This window comes from Mauremys mutica, chromosome 1 (assembly GCF_020497125.1).
Source record: "Mauremys mutica isolate MM-2020 ecotype Southern chromosome 1, ASM2049712v1, whole genome shotgun sequence".
In the NCBI taxonomy this organism is placed as follows: Eukaryota; Metazoa; Chordata; order Testudines; family Geoemydidae; genus Mauremys; species Mauremys mutica.
Genome location: NC_059072.1, coordinates 360117073 through 360132023, shown reverse-complemented (window position 1 = coordinate 360132023; position 14951 = coordinate 360117073). Strand labels below are relative to the sequence as shown.

Sequence of the window (14951 nt, the reverse complement as noted above, 5' to 3'; positions counted from 1 at the left end):
ATAGACCTCTGTTTTATCCCCAAGCTGAAATGTTTCAGGCGTTTTAATGTCTCCTTATATGGAAGCTGTTCCATAGCCCTAAACATTTTTCTCACCCTTCTCTGTACTTTTTCAAATTCTAGTATATTTTTTTTGAAATGGGATTGTTGGTGTCACTAGGCATGACTCTAGGTAACTCAGGAGGGTGGAAAACCATAAGTGTCAATAAAGCCTTTTGTAGTAGGCCTGAATGAACTAAAGTCACTCCATGTCTGAACAAAGTGCCTCCGTGTTTATGTTTGAACTTTAATTGACCTAACGGGCAGGCAACAAAGAATGGTTATCAGTTACAACACCTGCACCAGAAGGTAATAACAAGGCCTGCTATAATGAGCCTGCTTGCTCAAAGAGGGAGTAAAACAAGATAACTGTTCACAGAAGAGTTACTAACGAGCTAAAGTGGTTTTTGCCAAGTATGATTTAACCTGCTTAGTGTAATTGCTATTGCAAAGTGTATTTGGTACATGGGAATAGACGGGAGGGACAAGAAGGGGGGTAAAGGGGGATGAGGAGTGTGGGGGGAATGGAAATGCTTAGCTGAAATCATGTATAAAGAGAGAGAGCTGTTTGTATCTGTGTGCAGGATTTGAGATTGCTATGTCTCTCTTGCACCTTATTTGGGCTCAAATAAACCTGGTTTGTTTCTCCACCCTGGTGTGTTAATTAGTGCGGCGCACACCGGGCAACGAACCCCTGTTGCTGTCCTCAGGCCTCTGTGCCGGCAACAGGATGAAGAAAACTACAAAAACTAATCAAGGTGAGGGTATACTACGGATTTATATAGAGGCATCATGATATTTTCTGTCTTATCGTCTGTCACTTTCCTTATGATTTCAAACATAAGCAGGGGGTGGAAACCCCCGGCCCCACTCCTTCTGCCCCACCCCCACAGTCGGAGTGTTGACAGCCGCCCACCCCCTGCTCCTGGAGAAGCCCAGAGCTTCCACAGACCCCATGGCTGGAGCAATGAGCCTGTAGCAGGGTGGACCCTGCTCCTGCCCTGAGAGGTTTAAAAGCGGCCTGGCAGGGCTTGAGAGCTGCTGATCTAGGCTGAGCTGATTGGGGAAGTGGCTGCAGCTGGGGCCACGCCCCAAACTGAGCTAAGGGCCTTATAAGAAGGCCAGGGAAGCTAGAAGCCAACAGAGTCTCTCTCTAGCTATAAAGGGAGATGGACCTTGCTGCAGGGAGCTGGACACAGGGTACCTGAGTGAAGCAGAGCTGGGGAAAGGCAGAGGAGCCGGGGAGCTCCAGTCTGGAAAGCCCCAGGCTCTGGCCTAGCGAAGTGCTAACAGGTACTGTGGGTTGCAGAGGGCAGCCCAGGGGTAGGCCAAAGCAGCAGGTCCAAACCCTCCTTGCCAGTGATGAGTAGGCTGATACTGCAGTCTGCCCCAGGGCGTGGGGCTAGACAATGACTGGCAGTAGCCATACACTGAGGCAAGGTGGGGATAGAGGGTGGGGGTTCCCCGAGGAGGGGAGACCCTAAGAGAAAGGGGTTACTGCCAAGGGCTGGCACCCCATATAAAAGGGCACTGGGTCCAGGGAGGGACACGGGGGCCTGAGGACAGGTGGATCACCAGCCTGCAGAGGGTGCTCCAGTGCTGGACTGAGCTAATTCCCAGAGTCACCAGCAGGAGGCACCGCAGGGGTGAGTCCGACCCGTCTACAGAGCCCCTCCAGCCAGGGCAGGCTCTAGGCACCAGCGCTCCAAGCATGTGCTTGTGGCGGCATTTTCCCAGGGGTGGCTCTCCACCAACGCCTTTTTTTTTGGCTTGGGGCTGCAAAAAGCCAGGAGCCGGCCCTGGCCAGAGCCCTGCCACTGGAGAGCCAGAGCATCGTCCCCTGGAGCCGAGCCCGGGCTGCGGCGGCGAGAGAGGCTCCCGGAGTGTGTGAGGAGCCGGGGAGGGAGGGAAGCAGGACCTGGGATGCAGGGAGGGAGAAGGGGTCCTGCTGCCACCACCGCTGCTGCCCTGAGTCTCCCCAGGGTGGCGCGGCGTTTCCCCGCCCAAGTGGGCTGTGCAGGGCGCTGCCGGGATAGGCAGGGGGCGCGGATCCCGGCTCATGCGCTGACAGGGTGAGTGGCTGGGCAGCCCGAGCTGCCAGGGAACTGCCACCAGCCCCTCCTGCCCCTGGGCCCAGCCCATCACGCACCTCCCCCACCTCAGCCTGCCCTGGGCGGGGAGAGGCAGAGCCCAGCTCCGAGCGGGGCAGCGGGGGATACTGCCCCGCCAGGGGACCCCCGCGGCTCGGGCACCTGGGGGTCAGTGTCTGTCCTCTCGGCTCCGCCTGCGCGGGGCTGGGGAAGCAGCTGTCAGCGCCTGCCCCTCTCAGCCCTTGCACCCCCCATCCCGCTCGCAGCCCCTCCACTTGTACCTCCCTCCATTGCTCCTTCGCCGCACCCCTTCCCCTTGTAGCCTCCCTTCCCCCGCACCTCTCCCCTTGTACCCTCCCCCAGTCCTCTCCCCCCTCACCTCCCCCTTCCCCTGCACCTCTTCTCCCACAACCCTCCTGATGCCCCCTCTCCTCCTCCACCCTCCTCCGCGAGCACATCACACCCGCTTCTCTGCCAGTGTAGAGCCCCCAAGCACATCCACTCCTCTGCCTGAACCCTCTTTACTAGATCCCCAGCTCTTTCCGGGTACAAGGTTTGAGGGTTAGTCCCTGTGCTTTCCATGTGCATTTGGAGCACTAAAGATGGGGTTGCGGGGGACGGGCGAGGGGAAGCGAGATTTATACTAAAGTGAAATAAAAATAGGAGAAACGGTTTGATCCCCACTGCAAGTGTAAACAGGGATTGCTGTGGTGAACGAGGAGGTCACGTTTTGGGGGGGGGACCCAGCGCTGGAGCAGCAGGGGGTGCGGGTGGGGTGGGGTGGAGAGCCCAGGGCTGGGGTGGGGGCAGCCAATTTTTTTTTTGCTTCGAGTGGCAAAAAACCTAGAGCCGGCCCTGCCTCCAGCCCAGATGTTGGAGGATTCCTGAGGTGGCCGGAGCCACCTCAGCCTTGCTAAGCCTACTCTCCTGAGACCTCAAGTCGCCCCACAGCAAAAGCTTGTCTCTTCCCAAAGAAGCTCAGCTTTTTATATTCCCATTGCAGTTTCCAGGGTAGCTGAGGAGGTGGCTGTGAAACTGTCCCTGATATGAATCATAGTGGTATGCTTATGATATGATTATGACACAGTTATATGCATCTTGTACATAAAAGGTCTTATGAGGTTTCTATGGAAAAATTATGGTTTGCAGACTATGTTGATCATATTTGTATGCCTGTATCATTTTGGCATCTGAAGTTATTAATATTGATTATGTATCTGTATTTCAAATCTAGTTACACCTCAAGAATATGATAGAATATCAGTGTTAGAAGGGACCTCAGGAGGTCATCTAGTCCAACCCCCAACCTGGGTGACACCCACTAGGAAAAATTCTTACACTCCAGACAGCCGGATGAGAAGGGCCTATTCCAGGTAATGGGACGCTGGGGGAAACAACAGTCTTTAGGCGAAGGTTATAACCCATCTGGTGAGCCTTCCTGAGAATGCTTGCTACCGTCTATGGATAATGCATGCTATGACTCAGCCGGGCTTTCAAGGACATGGAACCCAGACCACAAGACACTAAACTCCATATTGGTACCTGTATTTTTCTCCTGTATAATGTGGGGAATGACATCATCTCTTGGCCTCACTTGTTACCCGGGGTTCTTTCAACCCAAAGCTCTTGGTAACTTTTACTCTGTGAGAGGAGATGTCAGGAAACAAATCAGGGGAGACACGGCCGTCCGACCAATGGCTGGCACAAACAGGACAACACAAGAGTGCTTTCATTAAAACTAAACTTTACTTAGTCTCAAGCACTTTCATACGTCCATAACAGGTCAGTAAAACACTCCCAACCCTTGATAATTACCAAAGCTGAGTGTGGCTTTCAAATGACACAGTGGCAGCCTGTCTGTCATTGGGGAACAGAAGATGCATCCAGAGGGAGAGACCAGTCCCGAAGAGTCCCCAAACAAGTCCCCTTATTTATACATTAGTAATAGAATGACATGTCCCTTAAAGGAACCTTCTTAAGTGAGCATTTCAATGATCAAGCGGAAGTTCCTTCTGATTATTGATTAACCAGGTGTGTTTTTCCAGAGCCTGCAGCCTTGAGACCCCAAGAGATATTCCTGGGGCACATCCTGCTCTTCTAAAATGTATCAGCAACTTCAACTCTATTCTTATCAGGAAGGATGCAGGGTCAAGCTGCCCTTTCTGTGGCACCCAAAACCCCTCCCCTCCTGCCTTGGTCAAGTTGAGATTGCTGAATGGCCAATTTACTTGCTGACTAGGCTGCCTTTAACAATAAGCCATAGTGGTTTCAAACAAAGACTAAACTGGGAGAAATCCTAGTCCCATGCTAAAGGGATTTCTAGCCTGCATATGGAAACTTGGTGGACAGATTGTATCATCAGTCAGGTTGAGAAATTGATAATTCATATCCAGTCTATCTAGCACGTTAACCTTAGTTCGTGTTTTTGTTTATTTGCTAGGTAATCTGCTTTGATCAGATTTCTATCACTTTTAATCACTTCAAATCCATCTTTTTTTAAATTAATAAACCTGTTTTATGCTTTATCTTTACCAGTGTGTTTTGAATAAAGTGTCTGGGGAAAATCTCATCTCTGTGTACAAAGGCTGTTGCATATATTTCCCACATCAAGGGGAAAGTGACCTGTATTAATGAGCTTATTCTGTACAGACTCCAGTGCAGTGCAAGGTGGTATAATTTTGGGTTTCTACTCCAGCAAGGGTGCAAGGCTGGATAGCCGGGAAATTGGCTGTTGTCTCCTGCCTGTCTTGGAGTGGCTTAGGTAAAGCGCTCAGGAGGCTCAGTTGGGAGTGCGGTGCCACCTGCTGTCGTGTTGGGTGATAACAGGGCTTGAAGGGACTGACTGTGTCACCAACGAAGCAGTGTAACATTGGGCAGCCCAACTGGAGGGTTCAGAGGCACAGCGGTTCCCACAGCTCCCAGACTGCACCCCGGGGGTGACAACCTGTAACGTGTGTTACTCAGTTTCCTGGTTTCACAATCTCCATGGAGCGCAGCGAGATTACTGAAGAAGCTGAGTAGCCCATACTGCCTCCTCAGCTACCCTGGAACCTGCATGACACAATAAAAATTTCCCTGTGAGAACCTTGCAACTGCTGGGCAGTGGTGACAGCAGCATCAGGGGAGGCTCAGCCTGTCTTGGCCTCTTATATTCACCACCTATGTTCCCAGCACTCTGTTTGCTTTTTTGACTGATGCTGCACACTGAGTGGATATGTTTAGAGAACTATCCAAAATGACTCCAAGATCTCTTTTTTGAGTGGCAATAGCTAATTTGGCACCATCATTTTGCCTGTACAGTTGAGATTAGGTTTTTCCAACATGTTTTATTTTTTTGCATTTAAAAACACTGAATTTCATCTGCCATTTTATTGCCCAATCCGCAGGTTATGTGAGATCCCTTTGTAACTCCTCATGGTCTGCTTTGCACTTAAATATATTGAATAATTTAATCTCATCTGCAAATTTTGCCATCTCATTGCTTTCTCCTTTTTCCAGTTCATTTATGAATATGTGGAACGGCCTTGGCCCCACTCCAGAGCCCAGGACGACTCCACAATTTACATCCCTCCATTCTAAAAACTGACCATTTACTCCTACTCTTTGTTTCCTAACTTTTAACTGGTTACTTATCCAGGAGAGACCCTTCCTTCTTTTCCCATGACTGCTTACTTTTCTTAAGAGCCTTTGTTGAGGGAGCTTGTCAAAGTTTTTCTCAAAAGTCCCAGTACACTATATCACCTGTTCTATATCACCCTTGCACACGTTTGCTAGTCTGCTGAAAGAATTCTGATAGATTGGTGAGGCATGATTTCCCTTAGCAAAAGACACGTTGACTGTTCCACAGCAAATGATGTTCATGTGGGTGTCTGATAATTCTGATCTTTACTATAGTTTAAACCAATTTCCCTGATACTAAAGTTAGGATGACTAGCTTGTAATTGCTTGGATCACATCTGTAGCCTTTTAAAAAAAAATCAGCATGATATTGTTGGGACTTTGTGGTTCCCAATGAGTCAGATGCTGGGCAGAATGAAGGGACGTCGATGTGATCCGATTCAATTCCATGCGATTCAATTCAATTCAATTCAACAAGGCTTTATTCAGTGTATACAAAAGGAAGGCCCTGGTACAAAAAATTAGGCAGAGTCCCTCCAGCAAAGAGCCCCTCCCCTTGCTATTTTATAGCACATGGCACTTACATAACAAGTTACATAACATGAACCTCTAACCAATCATATTTAACCTTTTCATAAATGGATTTGTTTATCACATGGTCATAGTTCTACATTCCACATGCTGAGCTCACCCCCCTCCCCTTGGCCTTCCCTAGAATGTTCCTAGGGTGGTGAGCCACAGCATGCTTCCCTATGCATAAGCACCCTGCAAACCTCATTTTATCCAAAATGAACACAAACAAACCCTTCAATATTATCTACCATTCACCCTGTACAAAGCCTAACATATACCACAGTTAGTAGTTCTGAAATTTGATATTTGAGTTCCTTCGGAACTATTGGGTGAATGTCATCTGGTCCTGGTGCCTTTTAATGTTTAGTTTATCAGTTTGTTCTAAAATCTCTGTGATGGGTTGTCCCCCCTGGGGTGCAGTGTGGAAGCCGGTGGAATCACTGAACCCCTTATCCATTCAGCTCGGTTGGGCTTTCCACAGTGCTCTTCTGGTGAGAAAACAAGCTGCTCAAGGCCCTGCTATCATCCAACATGACAGCAGTTGGTGCCAAAAACCAACTGAGCTACCTGAGTGCTTTACCTAAGCTACTCAAGGACAAACAAGAGACAACAGCCAATTTCCCATCTCCGCAGCCTTCTATTGCACAGGAATCTGCAGAATACATGCTCATTAATATAGATGGCTATTATCCACCTGTGCAGAGGCTCAGAGACAGCCAGTGGCTTTCCCACAGTCTCACACAGCAAGGCAATCAACCCTGTTGTCCTGAGTCACAGAGCAGTGCCATGCCACAGGACCAGCCTTCCAGCCATCTGACTGGTGACAGGCCTGCCTCAGTTCTCTGCTGTGCCAGCAGATCTCCCACCTGAGCTGTAGAGAGCGGGGAGGGCCAGGAGCCTGTTACAGGGATTTGATCCTCTGGCCTGTTCTTCCGCTGCTTCAGTGGAGTTTAGAGCAGCCTGGGGGCTGGGTTGCAAGAGTGCAGCCCACTCTGGCCAAGATCCTGTGGACAGGGGCCACCCCAGAGTGCCCCTTGGGGCCAGAGGTAGCAGAGAAGGCTTCCTGCCCTTCCCTCTAAGGTCCTTGCCATGACTTACTCTCAGCCTGGGATACTGAAAACAAGAGCCCCTTCTGTGGGGTCACATTAATTCAGTCTTCTCCAAAACACAGGCTCTCCTACCCTCCATCCCCATCCTCCTCCTTTACTCAGGAGCCTCCCACCCTCCTGCTTGCAGGGGTCAGCCTTGTTCCAGGCTTGCTGCAGCTTCACTGGCTTCTCCCCAGCTGGTACCCCTGATATCTCAGTCCCTCTCCCCTGGGCTGAGCGAGGGCAGCTGTCCATCCCCTGCTTGTGTTGCCCATGTTTCCAGAGAGGATGCAGCCTGCCTGCCCTCCTAAGGTTCCTCCTGTTTCACATGGAGTGAAGGGAGCCCTGCCCTGTCCTACTAGGCCCTTGTCCCAGGCCCTTAAGAAACCAGTAGCCTGGGATTTCCCAAAGCACTAACTATTCCCCAGGACCACCTTCCTCTCTCCCACCAGCTGGCTCTACAAAGCTTCTGTCAGCTCCAAAAGTCACAGGAATCTTATAGGGTCACACTCTGTATCAACGGTTCACTGACCCCTCTAATCTCTCCTACCATAAAGGGGACAGTCCCCAACACGCAATCTCTAATGGCCACTGAATTAAGGTTGACCACACTTCCTGAATTGGGCAGGGGAGTCCCAAAATACAGCATTCAAGTCTCAGTGTGGGCTGAAACACTCCGGAAAAGCATTTGTCCAAATGCCCTGTGGTGCCGATCCACTCCTGTTCATGGGCAGAGCCCACTTTTCACTGTTGGCGGACTTTATCCGGCCCTCGCTATGAGGCCCTGACCCTGCTCCTTTTTCCCCAGAGGCTGGGTCCCCTGACCAGGGCAGATGGAGGGTCTGGGGTTCCCCAGAGCGGCACTTGCTCCCTGGGCTTCTTTTACCACAGCCTGGCTCTGACATCCACCCTGGCCAGTGGGTGGGGCTTTGGGGAAGAGAGGAGCAGGAGGTGGGAGTTCAGGGGGAGGAAGAGGGCCAAGGTGAGGCCATTGAGGGCTCTTGCATGTGCGTTGCTTTTTCCTTTTGAGAAAGTGGTCACGCTACACTGAATGGGCTGGACTGCGACAGGAGGTTGCTGTGACTCTGTTGGGGAGCTGAGGCCCTTTTCCAACCCTTTGCATTGCTGAGGCAGCAGAAATGCAGGGGAGGGGAATATAGGTCTGAGTCTCTTCCCAGGACTCCTGTGTGCCAGACCCTCACTCACTCACACAGCCAGGTCTGCTGCACTTTCTTGTGGAGTGGGCTCTGCAGGTGTGCTGTGTGCAGAGACACCAGCGGTGGTGGTGGTTGGGCGGGTATGGGAATGGCTTCCCTTGTGGCTCCTGCATTAATGAGGTCTCTGGTATAATTCAGTTGCAAGCACCTGGCTGAGGGAGTGGGGGAAGGGTGGGTGTCTATGTCCCTAGAATAGCCCCTGTCCACAGCTGGTGCAGCCCCCATGTATCACGCAGCACCCAGAGCGCTCAGGAACGGCGAGCACTGTGACCACAAAACATCTCTGCAGCTTTTTTCATGGCCCAAGGATGTTTAACCACAGACGGGACAGTGACAGGCCAGGTGTAATGAGAAACAACATGCAGGTCCCTTCTCTTTACGGAGAGTATTGTCAGGGATTCTGAGTCTGGAGCAACCACTGATATGGTTAGTTATGGGCCAACATACTACCGGTCCCCTGGTTCTCCACAAACACAGTCACTTAGTAAATATTGCTGGCTGCCTTGGTCTCCTTCCCCCAGTGCACTGTCCTCCCTCTACAGTGGGTGGAAACAACCCCTATACCATTGCATTAGGCCTTAGACCCCATCTGAACATGTCTGTACAGAGTGGAGATCAGTAGCTCATGTATCACAGATATAAGGGTCCAGGATGGAATAAGTCTCCAGGTCCTGTGTTTCTTGTTTCCTATGTCACCAGCACTGGGGCGGGGTGCTAAACTGACCCTTCACTTCACGAACACCCTGATTATCCTCGAACGAAGGTGTTTGCTTTTCACACTGTACACGATTGGGTTCATCAGAGGAGGAACCAGAAGGGAGACGTAGCCCAGGACAATCTGAAGCAAGGGAAAAGAGCCATTCCAGTATCTGTGTATCAAAGTCAGGCTGAACTCTGGCGTGTAGAAGAGGAGGACGGCACAGAGGTGGGAGACGCAGGTGTTCAGGGCCCTGATGAACTCTGTGTGGGACGCGATGCTCAGCACTGTTTTGAGAATCATCACATATGAGAGAAAAATGAGCAGCGAGTCCAACACCACCGTTATGACTGTAATAAACAAGCCATAGATGCTGTAGACTCTGATATCCGAACAAGCCATCATCATGACCTCTTGGTCCATGCAGTAGGAATGGGAGAGGACATTCACTCGACAATATCTGAACCGTTTCAGGAGAAGGGGGAGTGGGAGCATTACGGCCACCCCTCTTAGCACACACACCAGTCCCATCTTGGCTATTCTCGGTAGGGTTAAGATGGAAGAATATCTCAGAGGGTCACGGATTGCAATGAAGCGGTCAAAGGCCATCAACAAGAGCACGGAGGATTCAATGCATTGAAATGACTGGATAAAGAACAACTGGGCAAAACAATCATCAGAGCTGATCTCTCTAGAGTTAAACAAGAATATGCCCAGTATCGTTGGCATGGTGGCTATCAATAAGCCAAGGTCTGTGACACCCAACATGGAAAGGAAAATGTACATGGGCTCATGAAGGCTTGGATCTGTTTTTATAATAAACAGAATGACTGAATTTCCTACTATTGAAATAACATACACTAAACAGAAGGGGACAGAGATCCAGAGATGGACGTCTTCCTGCCCAGGTATCCCAGTGAGAAGGAACACTGCAGAGTTGAATTTGGTTTCATTGACAGCTGACATAATGTAATGAGCAGATCCAAGGAGTTTTGAACTTTCCTTCCTGAAAGGAAAAAGAACAGGAAAGTAAACGTTATTTAATGAGATATCTTTCTGCTCTCAGTACAAGTCTGGAAACTCTCAGGAGCTAAAGAAAAATCAAGAAAAACAATGTTTTGGATTTACACCACCGGTAGCAAGATAGACATTCCCAGACTGGATCAGACCTGCAGTCCGTCTAGCCCAGTATCCACTGGCTAGTTTCACATGCTTCAGAGGAAGGTGGAAGGACTCCTGCAATAGGCAGCTATGAGATAACCTGCTCTCAAAGTTTCCCCCTGACACCCGCTGGTTAGAGATAGGCCTATTGGCCTGCATTAGTAGGAACATTGCCAGCTGATCGAGGGAAGTGATTATTCCCCTCTATTCAGCACTGGTGAGGCTACATCTGGAGTATTTGGGGGGTTCCAAAGAGGATGGAGCTCGGCTGTTCTCAGTGTTGGTAGATGACAGAACAAGGAGCAAAAGTCTCAGTTTGCAGTGGGGGAAGTCTAGGTTGGATATTAGGAGACTCTACTTCACTAGGAGGCTGGTGAAGCACTGGGATGGGTTACCTAGGGAGGTGGTAGAATCTCCATCCATAGAGGTTTATAAGGCCCAGCTTGTAAAGGTCCTGGCTGGGATGATTTAGTTGCTGTTGGTCCTGCTTTGAGCAGGGCATTGGACTAGATGACCTCCTGAGGTTTCCCAACCCTAATCTTCTGTGATTCTATGATTCACTCAACAAGGAGTTCATAGCATAAAACATTTCCAAATAGCATATGGAGTATTTCTGAAATACTTTCTAAAGCAAAAGCCATTAAGCAGTAAAGTTTCCACTGCTCCTTCCTGTAGATTCCACCAACTCTGCTGCTGGCTTTCAATATACATGCATGTCATCAAAGTTTGATGTGTAAAATTTGTATTACAATGAAAAGTTTTGGCATAACATTAACACATCTGTACTTTAGCACACACATGTCAACCCATTCTTTCCCCTCTGATCTTCTCTCAGAGATGATTTCTCAGATTAGAGTGGGCTTAAAATGTAGTGTCTCTCATCCAGATTTCTTCAGAAGCTGAAAAGATCACAGCGTCTCCACCCTCATTCAGTCACTGTCAGCAAACAAAAGTCTAGGAGCTCCTCTGTTCCTGGGTTAATAGCTGACTGGTTCGCCTCAGGTTCTGTTCTGTCAGTCTGTAGCCTGTATCCGGAGTGTCTGAGTTGGCAGCAACCAGGGCTGAGTTCAGTATCTAGGGGTTCCATTTCAATAATGCAATGCAAAACCGTCTCGAGTCCCCACCCAGTGACCTGGTGCCTCTAAGAGGCAACACTTCCCCTCTTGCAAGTACGGAGTCTGAGTATAGCAAAATCCTTTTAATAAAGGAAGGAAACAATGTGGCATTATATTGGGGAAACAGGATTCATAACACAAACCATGAGCAAAGACCCACCCCCAAGTAAGTTTGGCAATGTCCTTTTCCCCTCAGGGTCTTCAGTCCAGCAACCCAAAAATCCCCCAAAGTCCCAAGAGTCCAACACCCCAAAAGTAGCCCTCCCTGGTCAGTGCAGCCCCAGAATTCAGAAGTTTATCTGCAGAGTTTTACCTCCCAGCCTGGGAGGAAATAGAGGGGGCGAGGGTGTAAAGGGGCACCTTATGTGGAAAATACACATTCCCTGAGCTCTCAGTCTCTAGTACATAGTAACCCCAGGAGCTGTTATTCAGCCAGGATGATGGTTTGCAGAAGTGGATTTCAAAGTCAAATGCATGAGTATTCATGGAAATGGAACGTGGTTTCCCACAGTAAAGTAGTCTATTACTCTCTCTCGCTCTCTGACTGTCTCTGTCCTGTATTCATAAAATCTGTAGCATCCAGGAATGGTATTGGGACAGACATGGCGCTGAGCTGCCATAATGAATGTGTCTGTTAAACCCAGTTGTTGGGATGTTTGCAATATAACTATATTGGGTTAATTTTTGGGATGTTTATGTTAAGGCTTTATTGGATGTAACTAATACGGTTCTTCTTAATTTAATAGCAGGCTGCTGGAAAACAAACAGGATGGGAAGGCAGAGATAAAGAAAAGGAATCACTCAGTCAGCACTTCAGGGAGGTTGAGAGACAGCACCGGAGCTACAAGCTGGGAAGAGCCTATTTCTGGGATCCAGCCACATTACACAGCTTGTTTTGCCAGTGCTGGGAGCCTGTCCAGAGCTGGGGCAGCTGTTGCTGAGAAGCTCTTCAGACTGCAAGGACGGACACCGCTGGGGAAATCTGAAGGCCCTTGGCCTGCCTGTGTCTGCATCAGAGAGGGAGGACTTGGGGTCAGAGACATGTACAGACTGTTCTTGGAAAACCGTCTTATTCTCCCATGTTATACTTTATTCTTACTGTTCAGAGTGTTTCAGTTCAAGAAGGCTGGATGATCACTCATTAGTCACATGCTCACAAAGGGAGGAACCACAGGTGTGAAACACTCTGGGACCTGCTGGATAAGCACAGTCCCCCCACAGTGTGTTGTAGCCCAGGACCCAGTCTGAGAGTGGGAGGATCGCGGGATTCCACCCCAGGAGAGGGAAGGTTATGAGGTCTGACATCTGGCACTCAGAGACCAGAGAGGGAGCAGACATGCAGGTCGTCCTGTAACTCTCAGGGGTATCTATAGGGCAGAAGTTTTGGAGCCTCAGCCAGTCAGGGAACAGAAATATGCCGTATGGGACCTGTTACCACAGAGCAACACAGCTCTGAATTCCTGCCTTCACAATCTAGCCAGACAATAAATCGTTTGAAAATGCATTTGCTGGTTCAATTTCCAGGAGCAAATAAACCTGAGGTGATTGGGAACTAGTCAGAGATATTCCGTGGGGTCTCCTCTCACTCAGCCCCTGGTAGGATCGGGCACAGAACACATGGTACCACGAGAAATGGGACCCCATTAGAAATCCTGACTCGGGGCATCGGGGTTTTAACACTCTGAATGTCACATTTCTGTGAAGCATTGCTTTGAATGTCACATTTCTGTGTAGCTTGAATAACCCACTGTGGAGCATGGGCATATGTAGGGGAGGGGTTCCCAAGCTACCTAGCACTGCCTACTCCCAGCCCCCTCACTGAGTCACCCCGGGAGCCCAGCTGAGTCCTCTGCCACTGCACAGAACATCTGCCAATGGATGCAGCTTTTACACATTACTTTGCATTTTAAAGATAGTGAAACCTCCCAACGTACCCAATTCCTGCTAGAAGGGGAGCCGCTGTCACCAGACGTCTTCACCCAAAAGGACAAGAAGTCAGTGCTGAGGTTGCACAGGCAGCAGGCAGCATCTGTTCAGACAGGGAGGCAACTGTCTTTATGAAGCATGTCTGCACATTCCCTTGGGGGCCACTTGGCCATCAGGGAACCTCAGCTGCTTGGCTTCATGTTTACCAGCTTTAACCCCATCACAGCCAATGGCAAATTGCAGGAGGCCAAATCACAGGGGATGTGCAGTGAGGCTACACAACTGGGCTGCCGTCTCTATTCCTGGAATCCAGGCTTGTCATCACTGTTGGTATGGTTCCGATTAGTCACATGGTTTCTTTGGGGGTGGTGAGTGGTAACGATGCTGCTGTCACAGCTTTGACCTTGCTGAAATAAAGCAAATAATAATAATAATAATAACAATAATACTATAGGACCAGATTTCTCTCCGGCAGACCCCCTTCCTACAATACAAACCCATGGTGCAGGCCAGGAAAGGGAGATTTCACAAAACTCCGTACATGGAAATTTCCACCAGATCGTTGCAGGAGTCGTGGTCCCTTCCCTTCTCCCTGAGGAATGAAAGACAGGACCCAGGATCTAGGGATTCCCAAAGTTAGGCACAAATCTCAGTGATCCACTGGTAGCTAGGCCCCCCACCCACAGTCTCTGTTCCTTCACAACTGCTCTAGAACCCTCTCCAGCTCCCGGCTAGCACAGGTTCATCAGAAAAGTGCTACCAGGGCCTGTCACAGTAGCCACTGCCCACAGGATCTGCTGAAGGGCCTTGTACAGGGTGGCGGGGGCTGCACAGAGATGGGAAGGCTGGTTAGAGTAGCTGATGGGCACAATACCCCAGCCACAATCTGAGTCAGTGCGAACTTCATTTATGTTGCGTGGAATCAGCAGATGAAAAATTCCCTTTTCTGTTGTGGATCCAAGGAGCTGCAGCTGGGAAATACCATGGCAGCAGAGCTTTCAGGGAAAAATTATCTATTTTGTATGAAATTTATCTAGTTCAGTATTGGACCAGTTAGTCTTTTGGCTTTCAGAACATTCCCTGGCAATGGGTTCCACAGCTGACTGTACTTTGTGTAAAAAGTCCCTTATTTTGTTTTAAACCTGCTGCCGACTAACTTCCTGGGATGACCCCTGGTTCTTATGAAGGGGTAAATAACACTTCCTGATTCACTTTCTTCACAACACCCATGATTTTATAGACCTCTGTTTTATCCCCAAGCTGAAATGTTTCAGGCGTTTTAATGTCTCCTTATATGGAAGCTGTTCCATAGCCCTAAACATTTTTCTCACCCTTCTCTGTACTTTTTCAAATTCTAGTATATTTCTTTAGGAAATGGGATGAAGAAAACTACAAAAACTAATCAAGGTGTGGGTATACTACAGATTT

At 49.3% G+C, this 14951-nt stretch overlaps 1 protein-coding gene across 1 annotated transcript; it reads right to left on the bottom strand.

Annotated features, from left to right (window-relative positions):
* Positions 1-9351: 9351 nt before the first annotated feature.
* On the bottom strand, positions 9352-10287 carry LOC123368211 (olfactory receptor 51G2-like). The gene has a single exon (XM_045012842.1). The coding sequence runs from the start codon at positions 10285-10287 to the stop codon at positions 9352-9354; it is 936 nt and encodes a 311-aa protein (XP_044868777.1).
* Positions 10288-14951: the final 4664 nt, after the last annotated feature.

Coding starts and splice junctions, on each gene's coding strand:
- LOC123368211 (XM_045012842.1), bottom strand. CDS start 10,287: ATGTCAGCTGTCAATGAAACCAAATTCAACTCTGCAGTGTTCCTTCTC.